This window comes from Lissotriton helveticus, chromosome 9, assembly GCF_964261635.1.
Source record: "Lissotriton helveticus chromosome 9, aLisHel1.1, whole genome shotgun sequence".
Classification (NCBI taxonomy): Eukaryota; Metazoa; Chordata; class Amphibia; order Caudata; family Salamandridae; genus Lissotriton; species Lissotriton helveticus.
In genome coordinates, this window is record NC_136070.1 from 1,247,221,296 (window position 1) to 1,247,240,185 (window position 18,890).

Consider the following 18,890-nt stretch of genomic DNA (forward strand, 5'->3'; position numbering starts at 1 on the left):
CACTCAGAATTAAAAGTAATGCTACACCAGCAAATTAAAATAAGAAATAAACACAGTATGTTGAAAGTATTTAACTTTGATTTGCTGGTGCAATATTACATTTAATTATGAATGCGTGTGAATTTCTTTTACAACATGCACTTAAACAAAGGCTTTACTTTGCTTGATTTTGTTTGTAAATGCACACCCAAATAAAGTTGTTAAATTGAAGTGATAGAAGTGTTATTTAGCCACGTATTTTGAAAGTCAATCACGGGCAAGCAGAATTACAAGTATCTCATACCGATGCCGGACCTGAATGTTGACGTACAGCAATCAAATGTAAAGTAGCTGAACAGGCGCCTTCGGAACACAGCGTCTGGCATTTGACCTTGGCTTTGAACACACAGCAAATGTAAACAAGATTTACAGGCCTGTTTACAGAGGAGTTAGAGCAGGGAGTGAAAACACAAGCGCTTGTGTTAAGTGCTCTTTACCAAATAAAAAAGTAGTTCCTCAAACAGATCCTAAAATGAAAGCAGTGGAGAGATAGTGCAATTGGTCCATGCTCTCGGGGAGGACTCGACACAGGAAGAGGCATGAAAAATTAATGCTATGGACAAATGGGGAAAAAGAAAATGAGAGCGACGATGGACACAGCAAATGGGAAGCCTATGGGCAGGCTGACGCCCACAAAGTATATACAACATAACTCTTCAAGACAGCGCATGCGCTGTCTAGCTGAGACCTAAAAAGGACACAACAAAATGCCCTGAAAATGCTTCTCCAGTATCACTACAATGACTCTAACTAAATTCTCATGAAGCCACCCTTCCTCGCACAGTCATGCAAGAGAGGAAGAGGATATGGCATTACAGCCCGAACTGCCGACTTTTGAGTTGTGGAACCAGGTTTGAGTCTCAACGTCAGTTCAACATCCTGTGATTCTCTGCAAATCACTTAACCTCCCCATGCCTGCCAAAAATGAATGTGTCTTTGTGTAATGTAACTGGTGCTCATGTAAAGCACTCCAGTATCTTTGAGTCGAGTGAGTGCCATATAGCCGAAACTTAAAAACCATGCCTGTCTTCCAGAGCCCACTGCTCTCTGTGCATTTCTAATGGAGGGTTGAGAGGGATTGAAAGGGAGAAGAGATTGGGGGTGAGGAGAGATATTACTGTATCCATCAGCATAATTGCACGATTGCAGTCTATCATAACCATGACTATCCTTCAAGTGATGATTTTGGGAGAATTGCTTTGGATCGTTTTATAGCAACACTTATTTTCTCAGCTGTGTAAAGAAAGATAAGGTCTCGTTATTTGTTTTTTTAGTAAATATAATTAAACATGTTCGCCAATATTTATATTGTCTTATGCAACAAGCACCACACCTTTGTAAAAACGGCATAATATACTCATTGATTTTGCCAAATTCTGGGCAGAATGGCCAATGAAGGGGTCAATGTTGAGGGGGTTTGGGGTTTAGGGTCCAATGGTACAGTTTTGCATGCGACCCCAAAAAGATACTTCCTCCAACAGTGTTTGAAATGGAAATATAAAAGTGTTGGTACTCACTATCACAGCTTAACTGTTTGCCGAGGACTGCTGGTATTCTCCCATTATAAGCATTGTACCCCTGCTGAGGACTGCTGGTAATGTCCCATTATAAGCACTGTATCAGTGCCCAGGAGAACTGGTACTCTCCCATCATATGTAATGCATCCCTTCTGAAGAGGGCTGGTACTCTCCAATCATATGTAATGCAACCCTGCTGAGGAGTGCTGGTACTCTTCCATCATAGGTAATGCACCCCTGCTGAAGAGTGCTGGTACTCTCCCATCATATGTAATGCACCCCTGCTGAGGAGTGCTGGTACTCTCCCATCATATGTAATGCAACCCTGCTGAGGAGTGCTGGTACTCTCCAATCATATGTAATGCAACCCTGCTGAGGAGTGCTTGTTCTCTCCCATCATAGATAATGCACCCCTCCTGGGGAGTGCTGCTATTCTCACATTATAAGCGTTGTACCCCTGCTGAAGAGTGCTGGTACTCTCCCATCATATGTAATGCACCCCTGCTGAGGAGTGCTGGTACTCTCCAATCATATGTAATGCAACCCTGCTGAGGAGTGCTGGTACTCTTCCATCATAGATAATGCACCCCTGCTGAAGAGTGCTGGTACTCTCCCATCATATGTAATGCACCCCTGCTGAGGAGTGCTGGTACTCTCCCATCATATGTAATGCAACCCTGCTGAGGAGTGCTGGTACTCTCCAATCATATGTAATGCAACCCTGCTGAGGAGTGCTGGTACTCTTCCATCATAGGTAATGCACCCCTGCTGAAGAGTGCTGGTATCTCCCATCATATGTAATGCACCCCTCCTGAGGAGTGCTGGTACTCTCCAATCATATGTAATGCAACCCTGCTGAGGAGTGCTGGTACTCTTCCATCATAGGTAATGCACCCCTGCTGAAGAGTGCTGGTACTCTCCCATCATATGTAATGCACCCCTGCTGAGGAGTGCTGGTACTCTCCCATCATATGTAATGCAACCCTGCTGAGGAGTGCTGGTACTCTCCAATCATATGTAATGCAACCCTGCTGAGGAGTGCTGGTACTCTTCCATCATAGGTAATGCACCCCTGCTGAAGAGTGCTGGTATCTCCCATCATATGTAATGCACCCCTGCTGAGGAGTGCTGGTACTCTCCCATCATATGTAATGCAGCCCTGCTGAGGAGTGCTGGTACTCTCCAATCATATGTAATGCAACCCTGCTGAGGAGTGCTGGTACTCTTCCATCATAGGTAATGCACCCCTGCTGGGGAGTGCTGCTATCCTCCCCTTATAAGCATTGTACCCCTGCTGAGGAGTGCTGCTATCCTCCCATTATAAGCATTGTACCCCTGCTGAGGAGTGCTGCTATTCTTCCATTATGCATATTTTATCTCTGCTAAGGAGTGCTGGCACTCTTTGATTATTAGTATGTTATCCCTGCTGAGGAGTGCTGGCACTCTTTGATTATTAGTATGTTATCCCTGCTGAGGAGTGCTGGTACTCTCCCATTATAAGCATTGCACCCCTGCTGAGGAGTGCTGGTACTCTCCCATTATAAGCATTGCACCCCTGCTGAGGAGTGCTGGTACCTTTCCATTATCAGCAATGCACCCCTGCTGAGATTTGCTGCTACTCTCTGATTATGCACGCAGTGAGTTCAGATTCAGATAAAGGCTGTCAATACACATCCCTTTACTCCACATATCTGGTTTAATAACATCATCTGACACAGATGCACTCATACTTCACGTTATGTGCATTATGTTAAAAACCACAATGATAGAAAAATACCAAAAAGTTATTTTATTCCGCAGCTTTTACAACTGTGTGATGATGGTGTTATTTACATGACAAAACACAATAGGACACACTTGTGAAACTAGGATTGTTGGACATCTGTACAACTCAAAGCTTGATTTAGAGACTCATCCTTTCAAGTCCTGCTTAAATCAGTCATCTTGGTTGGCATTGATGGTCAACCTGCCCTCGCCCATCTTGGGTGTCTTTTTTCCATTCCTCCTCTCCTTCCATCTCCCGGGGGTGCTGTTCACTTCACATCAGCAGGGCACCATGTTTCCAGTTCTGGGCTGTTTTATCAAGAATACCCATCACTAGCTACTAATAGACCCTACACCTGAGGCTGAGCAACCCATAGGGTAGGGCAGATACTAATAGTATGGAGGCCGATCGCTGCATGTCCAAGGCTCAGCTCTCTTCAGTACCTTCCAGTAGCACCAAAGACTTCCCGGGACTTCGTACCGCATTAAAGACACATTTCTTATAATGCTTATGGGTTTGATGTGGTCTAACCACTATCTTTCACCCAGCATAAATGTTCCCAACAATAGTATAGAATTGCAGGTTTCATATTCCCATTATGTTATGTTTTGTTATGTTATGTTTTGTTATGTTATGGAAGGTTTTGTTTTATTACGTTATGTGATGATATGTTATACTATACTACATTATGTTATTTAATTTTATGTTATGTTATGTTTATTTGTATTGTGCACAACTTACCTGGCAGGATATCCTGAAGAAGGAGCTGTATGGGCAGAGTAAGTATCGGGGCTAGGTGAAGAGCGGTCTTCAGTTTCTTGCAGATTACAAGAACTGAAGAGGAGGCTTTGATTTTCCGAGGCAAGTTGTTCAGGAGTGAAGATAGGAGAAGGCACAACCGACGGATCTGGTTCTGCTTGTGCCGGGTTGGGGAGGGTGGAAGTAGGAGTCCGGCTGTCTGGTAGGTTTGTGGAATTTCTTGTGGTTGTTGTGCTCCATGGAGCCAATGTCTAAAGCTTTGTATGTGTGCGTGAGGAGTTTGAAGTATGCTTGTTTGTAGATTGGGAGCCAGTGAAGCGATCTAGGGTGCGAGGTGTCGTTAGTGCAGGGTGGGAGGTTGAGAGTAAGCCTGGCAGCAGAGCTTTGTATGGTCTGGAGTTTTCTGGTTAGTTAAGTGCTGATTTCAGTATAGAGTGTGCTGCCATAATCTAGTGATGATGATGAGAGGGCTTGGGTGATGGTTCTGTGAGTGTTGGTGGGGTGCCACTTGAAGATTGTCTTGAGCATCGAGTGTGTGGAAGCAGAAGATGAAGACTGTATTCACTTGGCTAGTATTGGTTAGCTGGTTGCTGATAACTATTCAGAGGTTCTTTGCATGGGTTGTCAGGAGGGTTGTGGGTCAAATTCGTCAGTTGGAGTCTCAAAGCGAGGTATCTTAGCTGAAGATCACTACTTCTGTCTTGTCTATGTTGAGCTTAAGGCAGTTGGTTTTATGCATCTGGCGGCTTTGGTCAAGCAGGCGTAAGAACTGGTCCTGGTGTTTCGCATCTTATCAGAGAGGAAGAGTTTGAGCTGGGTGTCGTCATCATAGGATATGATGTTCATTCCGTGGGCTCAGATGATACTGGCAAATGGGGGCATGTAGGTGTTGACCAAGGCTCCTGACACTGGTCGTGGATGAGCGCAGATAGATGCTGTTGGGTTTGTCTTCGGCATGCCTTATGCATGCTACGAGCGCACCTGTTGCATGTCCGTGCTGGAGTCTCCATTATGTGAAGATATTTTTGGCTGGAAATCAATGCTGTCCCTTCCTGTGCTTATGAATGATGGGAAATCCAGTGATGTCACTACCTGTGTGCAATCGATCATAGGAAATCGAGCAATGTCACTTCCTGTCCAGATGGATGATGGGAAATCTAGTGATGTCCCTTCCTGTGCGGATGGATGAGGCTAATGCCCAACAAATTGTAAACAAACTGGTGAATGCATGACATGAGTAGAGATTTACTACTCTATGCTGTCGATTTTCCAGCTCATCCTTACTTACAAGTCAGACTTATCAGCATCACAATAGGAATCATGGTTGGCATGCTCTCTGTTGCCCTGGATGCCAGTGCCTAATTTTAAAAGAATAAGTGCCTGGTCCCAAAGTTTTGTGCAGAAGTGTAAGGTTGATGCTAACAAATTTTAGGGGTAGTGAATACCAAGGCTTCGTAGTGTTAATTCAACCTCATGCCTCTTTCATCCGCCAACAGACATTACCTTTCAGGTTCGTTTTCATAACTGCTTTCTTTCTTTGTCACTGTTTTTCAGTCTTTGTCTTCCTCCTTCTTTCTCCTTTCTGGTTATTTTTCTCCATCTTGCTCTGGGCCAAATTCTCAGTGAAGAAAATATGCTTCACTCACCAAAAATCAGTGTCTGTGGACCCTACCGGCTACCACTGGTTGAAGTCGAGTACTTCTGGGTGTCGTTTTTTCAATATTTCTATCCTTGAACCACTGAAGGATACAGTTCACTCCATCAGCAGGGCTCCATGTTTCCAGTGCTAGACTTAAGGTGTTCCAATCCAGATGTGTTTCAGTTGAAGAAAATCGTGACTACAGCTCCCAACACACAATGATTTGTAGAAAGCAGGCCTTTGATTAGAAATGCTGTGTCCGGTCAACATACAATAATATGGTAACTCCACTGCGCTACTCTCTAAAAGTCAGTGGAAGAGGCGGCCAAGAAGCTCATAATTAAAAAAAAACCCACAATGAATAAATTAATGAATTGATCCATTTTTATGCTTTCGTGTAAATAACATGGTTTTTACAATTTGGAACATGCAGAGCCCCTCAGTTGGACCCCTAAATAATGGCGAAACCCTTGTGACAACTAAAAAAAACAGTGTGGAGAACCTACGTGTCTTGACATTGATAGAGACAGGGTCTCCTTCTTGATTTCTTATCACTGCAATGACTTTCACTGTGTAGTTCACGCCTCCATCTAAATCCACCAGGTCGAAGGAGGTGGTGTCCCCAGGCACCTCTCTTGTACCCTCAGTGCCAATCCCTAAAAAACAGAATATTGACATGATGAGCATGACTACTAGAGATCTTCGCTGCACCCCTAAAAACTCAATGCTTTGATTTAGAAAGCCCAGTACACATGTTATGGATCTTCTTGATTTACAGCTTTCGGGAAAGCCCCACCTTGACCTGTTTCTTGGTGCGATGCATACTAAGACAGATTCTACTTCTCCGACTCACTGCACATGTGAATGATACATTACCATCTGTTCGACTCCACATGATCCTGTAGGAAGTGGCCCCTGGGATCCCAATCCATGTTACTCGTATACGATTGGTGTTCGACTCAAAGATCCGCAGTCGGCTCACGATACCCACCTCCTCAAACCCTGCAAGATGGAGAAGAAGAAACGATGAGGTGGAAGCCTTTGCAGGGAGAGTATAGCAGACATCATTCGATGGCAAAGTGAAAAGCATTATGCGAGAAGGGATGCAGTGAGTGCAGCATTCACTGACAGCGTGACATGGATTATAGGAGAATTGATACAACGAGTGCATCAATCATTGGCTGTCACTAGCAGGCAGGCATGGATTATAGCTGGTTTAGCATGGGTATCAATCATGGATTATAGGAATAGGGGTATAGTGAGGGCATTAATTACAGACAGAATGACACAGATGATAGAGGTAGTTCACTAAGGCCATCAATCACCGGGAGCGTGATATGGATTATGGTGGAAGGGAGCCATAATAGCATCAATTACTGGCAGGGTGATGAAAAGTATAAGGGAAGGGAATTTAAGGAGAGTATCAATCAATGACAAGGTGACATTATTGAAGAATTATATATCAAAGGGATCAATCATTTGCAGCATAACAGGAATTATAGGTAAAAAGGGCACAGGGAGTCCAATGGCAGAGTGGCATTATGGGAAAATTATATGAAGAGGGGATTGATCAATTTCAGAGTAACAGCAGGCGCAAGCAAATGGTTCGCAAGCTGGGTATCAATTAATAGCAGAATGATAAGCATAATCGAAAGGTTGTATAACAGAATATCTAGAATAATAATATCGAATTACAAAAATATTGCTTTAAAAATATCGTCAACAAAAATATCAAGTTTAAAATACAAAAATATTGTGGCAAAAATATTATGGAACAGAATATTGTCAAAAAGAATACTGATTTATCAATATATAAATCTCTGTCTATATTTAGCCTTATAAAGAATTTATTGAAAATAATAAAGTACTGAATACACATTATTTAAAATAAATAGATTTAATAATACATATATAGATACATATATATCCATTTTTATATATAAATAATATTATTTAAAAATATTAAAAACATTAAACAACAGTTTTTATTCCAATAAATTAGAAATATTAACAATACAGTAAAAGTAACTAACATATAAAAAACAACAAGTATACATAATCTAATTTAAATATGAAAATAAATGTATACAAATAGCTGTAATGACTGTGAACTAAGTATGTGAATAAAATATATATATCTATATTTTAAAAATATAAAACAACATTTAAAACATTAGAATACAGCAGCAATATTAACAATAACTGAAAAAGTCAAATAAAAATAAACATAGCAACAAAAACATATATTACAAATAAATAAATAATTTCAAATAAATATACATTTAAAGAATATATCTAAAGAAAATTAAAAAATAAAAGAAATTAAAATTATTCAACAGTAGCAAAACTAAGTAATGTAACTCCAATGTAAACTACAGTAAGGAAAGTGTTCCGCTTTGAAGGGACTAAATTTACTATTCCTACTCCATTTGAATCAAAGCGGGGAGTGTTAAACTTTGCAGGCGTTTGATTTATTATTCCTTACATATAGCATTTAAGACCTAATATTTCTAATAAAATATTTAAATAGCTAACAAAACAAAGGGCCTGATTACGATGTCGGTGAGACTACCACCGGCTGGCTGCCGGTGGCGGTCCAACCGACAGACAGGCCTTCGGTCCGACTGCTGCATTAGGATGCAGGCGGTCAGACCGCAGAGGTCGGTGGGAAAGACCACTGCCTCTGACAGGCTCTAGGATCCTGTTGGGGCGGTAGACGGAATCATATCCTTAGCATGGACGGAGTGCCTGCGTAGGCACCTCCATAGGGATTACGATGTCCCTTTCCGACAGCCTGTCGAAAACCCACTTTGGGAGCCCCAACAGGGCACCCATGGTCCATAGTAAAGTGGCCCTGAGGGCACATGTTGTGCTCCCACGCATATTCATGCACCGTGTGTCAGACACCAGATGGTGTCTGGCACACGGTGCATGGATGTGCACAAAGTGCTCTTTCACGTTGCAGCTTGTGCTGCGGCTCTATTCCTGGGCCACAGCACAAGCCGCAATGTAAAAGAACACTTTTCCAACCGCCAGCACGACAGTCTTATCCAAATTGAGTGGTTGGACCGCCGCCTGCTCGCCAGTCGGTCTCCTGACTAACGTGATAGCGAGCAGCGGTCCGACCACCCTTTATCGTAATGAGCCCCTGTATTATTAAAACATATTTAAAATAAAACAAATTATATTATATAAATAAATACAATGTAATGAAATTTAATACACATTTTATAATAAAAAACAATTAAAAAAATTAAAAACGTAATAAATGCATTTCAAATAAATATACTTATGTCCCTATGACCATAAAATAACCACAAACATGCCAAAAATATAAATATTTCAATAATAATGATAGTAATTACATAAAACAAATAAAAATAAAACCAATGATAAATATCAAATATGCTTCACAAACTTAATTATTCATACACTTATCAACAAATTAATAATTGAATACATCAAATAATTCACACTTTTAACAACTAAACAATTTACATACCCAATTACCAAATAAATATCTAATTCACATTAAAATTAAAAAAATTAAAAAGAAATGATGTAAAAAATATATAATTTAAATGACTTCCTACCCTATTTTCCAGCAAACTCTAAACCCCCTACTAAATTATAAATTGGTAATTAAACTTTACAGACAATAGTTACATTAAAAGTCACAAAATACACTTAAATTATTTAATTAACAATTTATGAATTAGGTAATTTACATAAATGAATACTAAATACATATTTAATTGCCATAAAAAGCTAAAATTAAAGTACAATGATTTATAATTTCAATAACTTCCTCTACAAACCCAAAAACCCGCTATTGCAATATAAATGATAACATCTTTAAAAAAAAATTAATTACACATTAAAAGTCACAAACTCCATTTGAAAAAAGTGACAATTATATTAATAATACTAACAGTCAAAATTAATATAAGTACTAATATATATTAAATGCATTAAAAATATATTTACTACATCTATATTAAAGTAAACAATATTCTATAGAGCAATATTTGTAAAAATGATATGCATTAAAAAAACAATATTCTTACCTTTGATATTCTGGTCCACGATATTTTTGTAGTGACAATGTTTTTGACAATATATTTAGGTTACATAATATTTTGGAATCTATATTTGTGCCCTTCACCTTCGGAGAATGGCTAGTGGGGACAGCAATCGCTACCAGAGTTGCATTTTTATAAGACAAGGTGGCAGTGATTGTATCAATAAGACTAGCATAAAATCATGGATTACTGACAGATTGACAAGGAGGTTAATAGAAGTGGTGCAATGAATACATCAATCACTGCAAGAGTGACACAGGGGTTAATAGAAGTGGTGCACTGAGGGCATCAATCACTGGCAGATTGGCAAGGAGGTTAATAGAAGTGGTGCACTGAGGGCAACAATCACTGGCAGATTGACAAGGAGGTTAAAAGAAGTGGTGCAATGAGGGTATCAATCACTTGCAGATTGACAGGTTAAAAGAAGTGGTGCAGTGAGGGCATCAATCACTGGCAGATTAGCAAGGAGGTTAATAGAAGTGGTGCACTGAGGGTATCAATCACTGGCAGATTGACAAGGAGGTTAAGAGTAGTGGTGCACTGAGGGTATCAATCACTGGCAGATTGACAAGGAGGTTAAGAGTAGTGGTGCAATGAGGGTATCAATCACTGGCAGATTGACACAGAGGTTAAGAGAAGAGGTGCAGTGAGGGTGTCAATCACTGGCAGATTGACACAGAGGTTAAGAGAAGAGGTGCAGTGAGGGTGTCAATCACTGGCAGATTGACACAGAGGTTAAGAGAAGAGGTGCAATGAGGGCATCAATCACTGGCAGATTGACACCGAGGTTAAGAGAAGTGGTGCACTGAGGGCATCAATCACTGGCAGATTGACACCGAGGTTAAGAGAAGTGGTGCACTGAGGGCATCAATCACTGGCAGATTGACACCGAGGTTAAGAGAAGTGGTGCACTGAGGGCATCAATCACTGGCAGATTGACACCGAGGTTAAGAGAAGAGGTGCAGTGAGGGTGTCAATCACTGGCAGATTGACACAGAGGTTAAGAGAAGAGGTGCAGTGAGGGTGTCAATCACTGGCAGATTGACACAGAGGTTAAGAGAAGAGGTGCAATGAGGGCATCAATCACTGGCAGATTGACACCGAGGTTAAGAGAAGTGGTGCACTGAGGGCATCAATCACTGGCAGATTGACACCGAGGTTAAGAGAAGTGGTGCACTGAGGGCATCAATCACTGGCAGATTGACACCGAGGTTAAGAGAAGTGGTGCACTGAGGGCATCAATCACTGGCAGATTGACACCGAGGTTAAGAGAAGGGGTGCAATGAGTGTATCAATCACTGGCAGATTGACACCGAGGTTAAGAGAAGTGGTGCACTGAGGGCATCAATCACTGGCAGATTGACACCGAGGTTAAGAGAAGTGGTGCACTGAGGGCATCAATCATTGATAGATTGACAAGGAGGTTAAAAGAAGTGGTGCACTGAGGGTGTCCATCACTGCAGAGTGACCTGGATTATAGAGAATACTGTGCAGTGAGGGTATCAGTCACTGACATAATGACATGGATTGTAGGAAGAGGGGTGCAGTGAGGGCATGAATGGCTGACAGAGTGAGAGGGGTTATAGGAGAATGGTGTGCAGTGACCCGCACCAGTCACTGCCAGTGTGACATGGAGTGTAGGAGAAGAGGTGCAGTGAGGATGTTCATCACTGGTATGCAATATCTCCAGCAGTAGCCATGTTTCACTGCTGAGGGAGCTGGATTTTTCAGGGCTGATTCACAAAGAGTGTAAGAGTCCTTTACATATAGTCCTGTATTACCACCTCCTGTATTCAAAAATACTTGGCGAAGCACACCCTGAGGCCTGTCTTGCATTGATTATCTGTATTTTCCCTCCTTTTTCTGCATATTTTTAAGGTTTTGTATTTCTCCTGTAGGTGTTTCTCCTTAGCCCCTAATTGTATGTTTCTTGTGATGTGTGCATGCTATTAGAGACGTTTTTATATTTTGTTATACTCTAATATAAATGATGGAAAAATATTGTGGCTTACTCTGTTCCTTTGCTGCTGTAGGGGTTTTACGCCTGATTTATTCTTTGTGGCTTCTTCTGCTAAGAGTCTCTTCCAGGCACTCACTAAACTCTCATTGAAAATATGGTTCTGTTACATGGAGCCTCCCCACACCATCAGTCTAACAATACCACCATCTTGGAGTACTTGTCCGCATGAAGGTGCATCCTCCTATACTGGGTTTCTTCCCATTGAGGGTTAGAATGGCTGTGTCATAACCCCCTTTTAATGAGCGCTCTTTCGGATCTTGTCTTCATGTTCTTCACAAACCTCAAACGGGATGATGTACTCCAGAGCAACTTCGACACTCCAAGCGGACACACTGGATCAGACAGAAGAGCCTTGAGCATTATTACTTAATTGATGCATTGGCTGTAACATGGTGGAGAAGTGAGTCCAGTCTTAGGAATATGCGCTTAGAGGGAATCTATCACCTTGTGATGCTATGAGACACAAGATGATTGACATCCAAGATCACACCCAGCGATTATCATTCAATGCATATATTTTGGAAACTCTACATAATAACGCAGCAGTGCATCAGCTTGTAGGAGGAAGAATGGTTACGTAGATCATTTACGCAACTAGTTAGTCATAGATAGGGCAATACAACAAGCAACATTTACGCATAATTGACATTCCACAAATAGCCAGGGTTAGAACCTAAGTCACCAGCATCATAAGTCTGCAACTTAGCCGCTACACCACATCACTCCCTACTTTAAACCCATTCTCTGTTGATTTGTTTCAATCAATGCATCCTAGCTGAAACCATGGCCTACTCATTCTCCGCCTTAGTCTTGAAAAAATAAACCCAAGGTTTGCCTGGGAGCAGACGAGTGTTGATGAGTTACATGAAGGCAAGTTTACGTGAGTAATGAGGTCAGATGTATGTGAGTAATGTTAGTACTCAGAAATGATAGAATGTTATCTGTTCAGACGTCAGAAGATAGGATAAACTGGGTATCTTGGAGGGGGCAAATCACAGGTGATTAAAATGATGAATACCTCAAGTCCTAGAAGTGCCCCAAGCTTCATCAGGAATCAAAATAAATCATACAGCAGGGTTTCAGTCCTAGACTCAAAATGGGAAATCTGTTTGTAGCTCAGTCAGAAAGCCAAAAGACTCTAAGGGCCATGTGCAAACGGGTTAGAGACCCGTTTGCGCATGCTAAAATTGGTATGGCTATGTGCTAACACAATTGTGTGAGTCGCAAATGAATTGCGACTCGCAAAACTTTGATTAGAGACTCGCTATTTGGAAGGGGCGTTCCCTTCCAAATAGCAACTCTCTAACCCATGCATGAATGTTTTGCAACCACCCTCTTCACAAGGGTGGCAATGGAGTCGCAAATGGGAAGGGGTCTCCAGGGGACCCCTTTGTGACAGGCTCAGAAAATATTTTACAAGGGCACACAGTGGTCCCAGGGACCACTACCTGCCCTTAAAAAATTAAACGAAAACGTTTATTTTAATTTGTTTTAAATGCATCCCGTTTTCTTTTAAGGAAACGAGCTGCATTAAAAAGAACTGCTTTATTTAAAAGCAGTCGCAGACATGGTGGTCTGCTGAGCCCAGCAGGCCACCAATGGGCTCGCAAATTGCGAGAGGCTCATTAATATTCATAGCCTTGCAATTTGCGACCCCATTGGGAATCGCTAACACTGTTAAACACACTGTTGTACTTGGCAAATAGCGCCTTGCAAATCTTAAGTTGCAAATGAGTCGCAATTTGCGAGGCGCTATTTTGTTGGTCGTATATCTGACCCTATGAGCCCACACTGGGAATGTGGTACTTGGAGAGACACGCCTGCTCCACAAGAAAATTGAAAGCCTGTGAGTTGAGGATTGGGTAATTTGCTGTACAGCCATGAAGGTCTCACTGTCCTCTATGAAAGCCAAACAAAAACACCAGATAGTTGTACTAGATGTCAGTGGAATAGGGCACACAATCTCCTCAAGATAGTGGTTGTGATACAGAAGTTTTGCTCTAACACAAGCAAATAGTCCTGAAGCATGAGCATCATTAAACAAGTGTTTTTCAGAAGCTACAAACACCATACCATATATGCCCACTGGCACTGGAATACCTACACCTCAGACACTGCCTTCTACTCCACCAAAGTTAAAGGAGATGCCCTGATGAGAGCCCCATAGAGAACTAGTGATGCTTGAAACGCGTCAGCAGTTGCTAATGAAGTAGCAAAAGTGGATAAAGGATCAAAAAAAGAAATAGAATTGATTCAGGCTAAAGTTCAGACTTACGACCCCACCCCCATTTGTAACTTTAAAGCTCCCTTGAGCAGCGGGCTGACGAACCTGGGATCCCGCACCTACGCGCCTGAGTGGTACTATACCTGGCAGATATTGGCAGCCATCGGCAACCCCAGTACACGGCCTATCCCTGCTGATGAGGGGTAATACCCCGAAACACGTGTCAAGGGATGGCGAAGACAGCGAAGATAGCAGAAGATCGAAAGATGATGCATCGCGAACACTTTACTACATTGACCAGAGTCCTTAGGGGCGACACATGCCGGTGTGTGAGTAGTGTGCGACCCCACCCCCATTTGTAAAGTTCAGACTTGTTTATCAGTACTCTCAATGAAATCCAATTGAGCCATCGCTTTAGTTTGTGTAGCACATTGGTCTGTTTATGATGTATCTATGGTTGTATAAAGTTTTGTGTAAAGTATTGTTTTTGTCATGAAAATTTCAGTTTTGTATATTGATGTAAGTACTGTGTAAATTGTGATGTATGTAAATATGTATATGACATTGTGGTGTTTCATGTTTTAGATGTAAAGGTCCTTCAAAGAGAAAGGAGCTGTTAAAAATAAGAGGGTGAATAAAATAACCCAATCACTAAATGAAAATAGTGTGGTTGTCGTAAAAATAATTCATAAATAATTAGGACACCAGGTTTTCTTCTTTTTTCAAAATATATTAAGGCCCTACCTGGGTTCTGTCCAATTGGGCCTAGCTCCTCTTGTTTTCAAGTTTCTACTCCACCAAAGCATTCACAGCAGTGATGGGAAATACCAGCACAGTGACCCGAAGGTTTGAGGTCGAGGGAAAGGTAGAGGTTCATTTGCCACAATATTCTTCTCTGTATGTGCACTACAGTCTTATCCACATACCTCAAAATGAAGTGTGAATCTCTCAGAGGTGTTCAGTTTGAACAACACTACAGTAGAGAACTACAAGACATATGAGAGGATAATGTAAGGTTGGCTCACTTTATGGCCCTGAATGCTTGGCACCGGACTCCTAAAAAGAATCAAGCGGCAGGCCTGCGAAATATGGGCCACCCCCATACCCATACCAGCAGCAGCAAAACTTTTAATAAAACAGGCAAAACTAATGCCAGAGGTCAGTGATGCAACAAGCTTTAAAAAACTCAAGCACGGAAGCTGGGCTCTAAAACTATACAATAGCAGAGCCTTACCACACTATCTGTTGTCCCCCATAAAGCCAACAATGACGTGCCAACTAATGAAGCTACAATTCGGCTTGATCCCTCTATTGGCATAGAAGTATGGGCAAGGTTACAAAGAAATGTCAGCCACGCAGTGCAGCGCTTGTGGGGGAGAAGAAAAAACGCTAACTCACATATTATGTATCTGCGAGACACTACGTCCATTAAGAACTTAGGGGCACATTTACAAGGGCTTTATCTCCACTTTTTTGGCTTACAAAGCCAAAAAAGCAGAGATAAAACCAGCGCCCTATTTATGAGAGGGTGCTAACATGCATAATCGCATGTTAGCACCCTTTTCCCCAACGCCTCTCTTTGCATCTCAAATGAGATGTAAAGTGGGCGTTACTGGGCGTACCCCTGATGGACTACCTTGCAAATATCGCTGATGTTTACATTGCGATATTTACAAGGCAGCCCACATGATTTTAGCACACATTAGAAATCTAACGTCTGCTAAAATCCTGACTTAGCCATCCCTAACATGGGGGGTGGATTATGCTGATACGACCCTGTGGGTCGTATCAGCAAGGTTATCGCCCTTTTGCAGGGAACATCGCTGGAAAACCAGCGATGGTCCCTGCAAAGGGGAGATAACCTCGCTATCTGTGGATAATATTATTATCACTAAGCACGGCCAGCGATGATTATCGCTGGCCGCTGTTAATATGGCCCTGATTGGCTTCGACCCATCTGGAGCATTTTACACTTTTGGACATGTCAGGATGCCCTGGTGGAATGTTTCAAGGGTGATTCAGCACAGTTGTTGGCACGCTTTATGAAATTTCTGATGGCCGCAAAGGACATTCTGGCCTCTGGAAAATCCACAGAACCATAAAGCTCATTCCACCATTATCAGTTTTAATCCTTTTTAATGTAAATGCCAACATTTTTAAAATTGGAACTTATGCACTTTATTCTGTATCTCAGTTTTTGTGATTGCAAAGATTTTAATGAATTGTGCAATACAATTCTATTCTATTCTCTCTAGTACTGATATATGATGAAGATGGGCAGAGCAAATATGTAGAGCAGGTTATAGCTTAAGGTCAGGCCCATTTCTTCAATTACCCGGAAACTGTGAGAAGGAAGTTAAGAGACCTGTAATGGATAATGGCTCCATACAGCCCTGCCTTTGACACTGTATATAATAATACTCAGGATAAACATGGCACATCGTGGCTATTGTTGTGGCCCATTTGACAGTCAAGCTAGGAAAGTGGAGATCATTGTGGTTATTGGGTAAGAGTCAAGAGCCAGGATGGTTTCTTATGCATTACATTTAAAAAGAGTCGCCATTCGTTGCAGTGATTCTGCTCAGGAACAGAACTATGCTTGGGACCGTAGAACATCAGCATGTAGGGACTGAGGGCCCAATTCACAGAATGAACTTAAGACTCAATCCTAAACTTACTACTATTTTGGTATTCACAGAATACACTTACAACTTTTGGCATTCACAGAATGAACTTACTACTTTTGGTATTCACAGAAGTTAGGATTTTGTCTTACGTTTGTCTTAAGACAAACTTAAGACAGACTTAAGACAGACTTAAGACAGACTTAAGACAGACTTAAGACAAAATCCTAACTTAAGTCTGTCTTAAGTTTGTCTTAAGTCTGTCTTAAGTTTGTCTTAAGACAAACGTAAGACAAAATCCTAACTTCTGTGAATACCAAAAGTAGTAAGTTCTTTCTGTGAATACCAAAAGTAGTAAGTTCTTTCTGTGAATACCAAAAGTAGTAAATGCATTCTGTGAATGCCAAAATTAGTAAGTGCATTCTGTGAATGCCAAAATAGTAATAAGTTTAGGATTAAGCCTTAAGTTCATTCTGTGAATCGGGCGCTGAGACCCCATACCACCTCAGTACCTATAAGCCCAAGTCCGACTAGCTATAGTGCCTAACCTTACCAGAGAAACAAGTTGAATTGGCAACCCAGAACACAACACTCTCGACCCTCTCCGGGATCGCAGTAACTGGACACACACTTTCGCTCTCTCACTCGTACTTGTCCACAATAAGATAAACAAGAGACATGAAGGAAGTTTAGAATATTTATTTAAACTATCGTGCTCTAAAAAGAAGTACTCATGCCACAATTAGAAAACAAATGCATGCAAAAAATACTGTTAGTATAGTTAATAATCCATATACCATGAAAAAACCTGTCATTTTATTAGAAAGTGTAACCTAAATTCACCTCCCTTGCTAGTGAAGCTAAATGATTATATATGTTTATATATCAAAGATCTCTGGGATTTCTGGCAGACCCCGTAGGGACATTGTTGTTTGCCCTTGTCTGTGGTGTTCAGACTAAATCCCAAGAAAAGAACAGAACACGAAAATATGTACAGGTTCTGTGTGCAGATATAATGTGGAACAAAATCAAGCATGTGTATATAGCAGAGGCGCAACTAGAACTACATTTCGGGGGGCTAAGAAAAAATTTCGGGGGGGGCTGAACCTTTAATCAGTAGGCAGAGTGGAGCTGCAAGGGCCTCCAACAAGGGGTGAAACAACAGCAAGGCCTAATTAACATTTAAATGGTCTCTTAAAGACCTGTGAAACGTTCGGGTGTGGCTGTGTGTGTGCCCGGGATCTGTCTCATCCCGGGCTGCCACACACAAAGGGGGGGGGGTTGAAGCCCGGTGAGTCCAATGGATGTTGCGCGCCTGGTATATAGTAATGTGTGCAAAAGAAAATGCGGCCTACAACGTGCACAATTTGGCTAACATTTGGAAAACTACAGTGGGCCAAGCAGGAAACACATGACACATCAAGGAAAATATTGTATATGACCAAGGGAACTTTCCTAAATCCCTACGGACTAAAGTGGGGACCTTTTCAATATGGGCTAAAGAAGCATAGCTCAACCTGAGAACATTCTTGTGGATAATCATAAACATGACAAATACAATAACTAAGAGAATATCTATTTGTTACAGATCATTTGGTTACAAGAAAGCTGACAACTATTGAGGCTCCAGCAATGATCGGGAAAAATCCACAATCATTAGCTCCATTACCTCTCACCCTGACCTGGTTCAAGACAACAAATAGATACTACGTAAAACAATTTTTTAAAAATCTTAGACCGTAAGACTTCATACAATGCACCGTCGTTTGGCACTGCACCTATATGACACTGCGGTTAAAGATTATGTCCACTCTACAAAGAATCTCTTGTTGAAAATAAGGGTCCACCTAGCTATGTATTCAGGTGGAATATGGAGGTGGAATCTATAATATATTTCTGTTATAAGCTCACTTAAAATACTAGATCAAGCTCAAATTCCAAGGCTAGCACCCTCTCCCACCAATCACGGCGCAGGATCTTCTAAGTCTTTAGAAAGTTTGCGATTCATAAAATTATTTTATGCACTTGTACATTCCATGAAGTAATCAGCCTTAATGTTTTACAAAAGAGGTTGGGTCCCTTCAGGTTCTCTGTGGTTAACCATTTTTGGTTTCCTGTACTTGAATAGAGAGAAAACTGAGTGCACTTAATAGCAGATTATTTTTTAATAAGCACCTTTTCCACTGGTCAGAATAAGTTTCTTGTGTTGGACATAGGCATA

At 41.3% G+C, this 18,890-nt stretch overlaps 1 protein-coding gene across 1 annotated transcript in view; it reads right to left on the reverse strand.

Moving 5' to 3' along the window:
* COL7A1 (collagen type VII alpha 1 chain) overlaps nt 1-18,890 on the reverse strand; it is a 313,236-nt gene that overhangs the window by 16,017 nt on the left and 278,329 nt on the right. Inside the window, exons 24-25 of the mRNA XM_078662399.1 lie at nt 6,596-6,721; nt 6,226-6,375 (exon numbers count right to left, since the gene is read on the reverse strand). Coding sequence (XP_078518525.1) covers nt 6,226-6,375; nt 6,596-6,721 — 276 coding nt within the window. The remainder of the gene's footprint in view (nt 1-6,225; nt 6,376-6,595; nt 6,722-18,890) is intronic.